Source organism: Eimeria mitis, genomic scaffold, assembly GCF_000499745.2.
Source record: "Eimeria mitis Houghton genomic scaffold, Emh_scaff3349, whole genome shotgun sequence".
Taxonomy (NCBI): Eukaryota; Apicomplexa; class Conoidasida; order Eucoccidiorida; family Eimeriidae; genus Eimeria; species Eimeria mitis.
Window position 1 is genome coordinate 3,251 of NW_013571688.1, and position 424 is coordinate 3,674.

The window sequence follows — 424 nt, forward strand, 5'->3', positions numbered from 1 at the left end:
AGATGATTCCAGGGAGAGAAGGGTATGCAGAAACAAAGGCAGCGAAATGTATTGAGAGAGGGAGCAGTGTAGGAAGAGAAGAGGCAAAGGAAATGCTAAAGAAAAGAAATATAAAAAAAAAAATATATAAAAACAAATAAAAAAATAAAAAAAAAAACAACAAAGGAGACAGGTCGTTGGGTTGCTTGCATCCGAGGTAAAGAAAGCAATAAATGAGAGACAAACACTCTACACAAAAGATAAAAAAAAATAAAAAAGTAAATAAAAAAATAAATAAAAAAATAAATAAATATTTTAATAAACACAAACCTTATTCGCTTTCGTGGGTTGAACTGCAGCAACTGCCGCAGCAGATCCAGCGCCATCGGCGGGGCGTCAGGGAAGCAGTCTTCGAGTTTCCTGATAAAAAAAAAATAAATAAAAA

General features: G+C 33.5%; 1 protein-coding gene across 1 annotated transcript in view; it reads right to left on the reverse strand.

Annotated features, from left to right (window-relative positions):
• The window catches only part of EMH_0065110 (CMGC kinase, MAPK family TgMAPK2, putative), a gene marked incomplete at both ends in the record, with an annotated part of 4,613 nt that overhangs the window by 3,157 nt on the left and 1,032 nt on the right, over nucleotides 1–424 (reverse strand). The window contains one exon of the mRNA XM_013498338.1: nucleotides 310–399. Within this exon, the coding sequence (XP_013353792.1) occupies nucleotides 310–399 (90 nt within the window). The remainder of the gene's footprint in view (nucleotides 1–309; nucleotides 400–424) is intronic.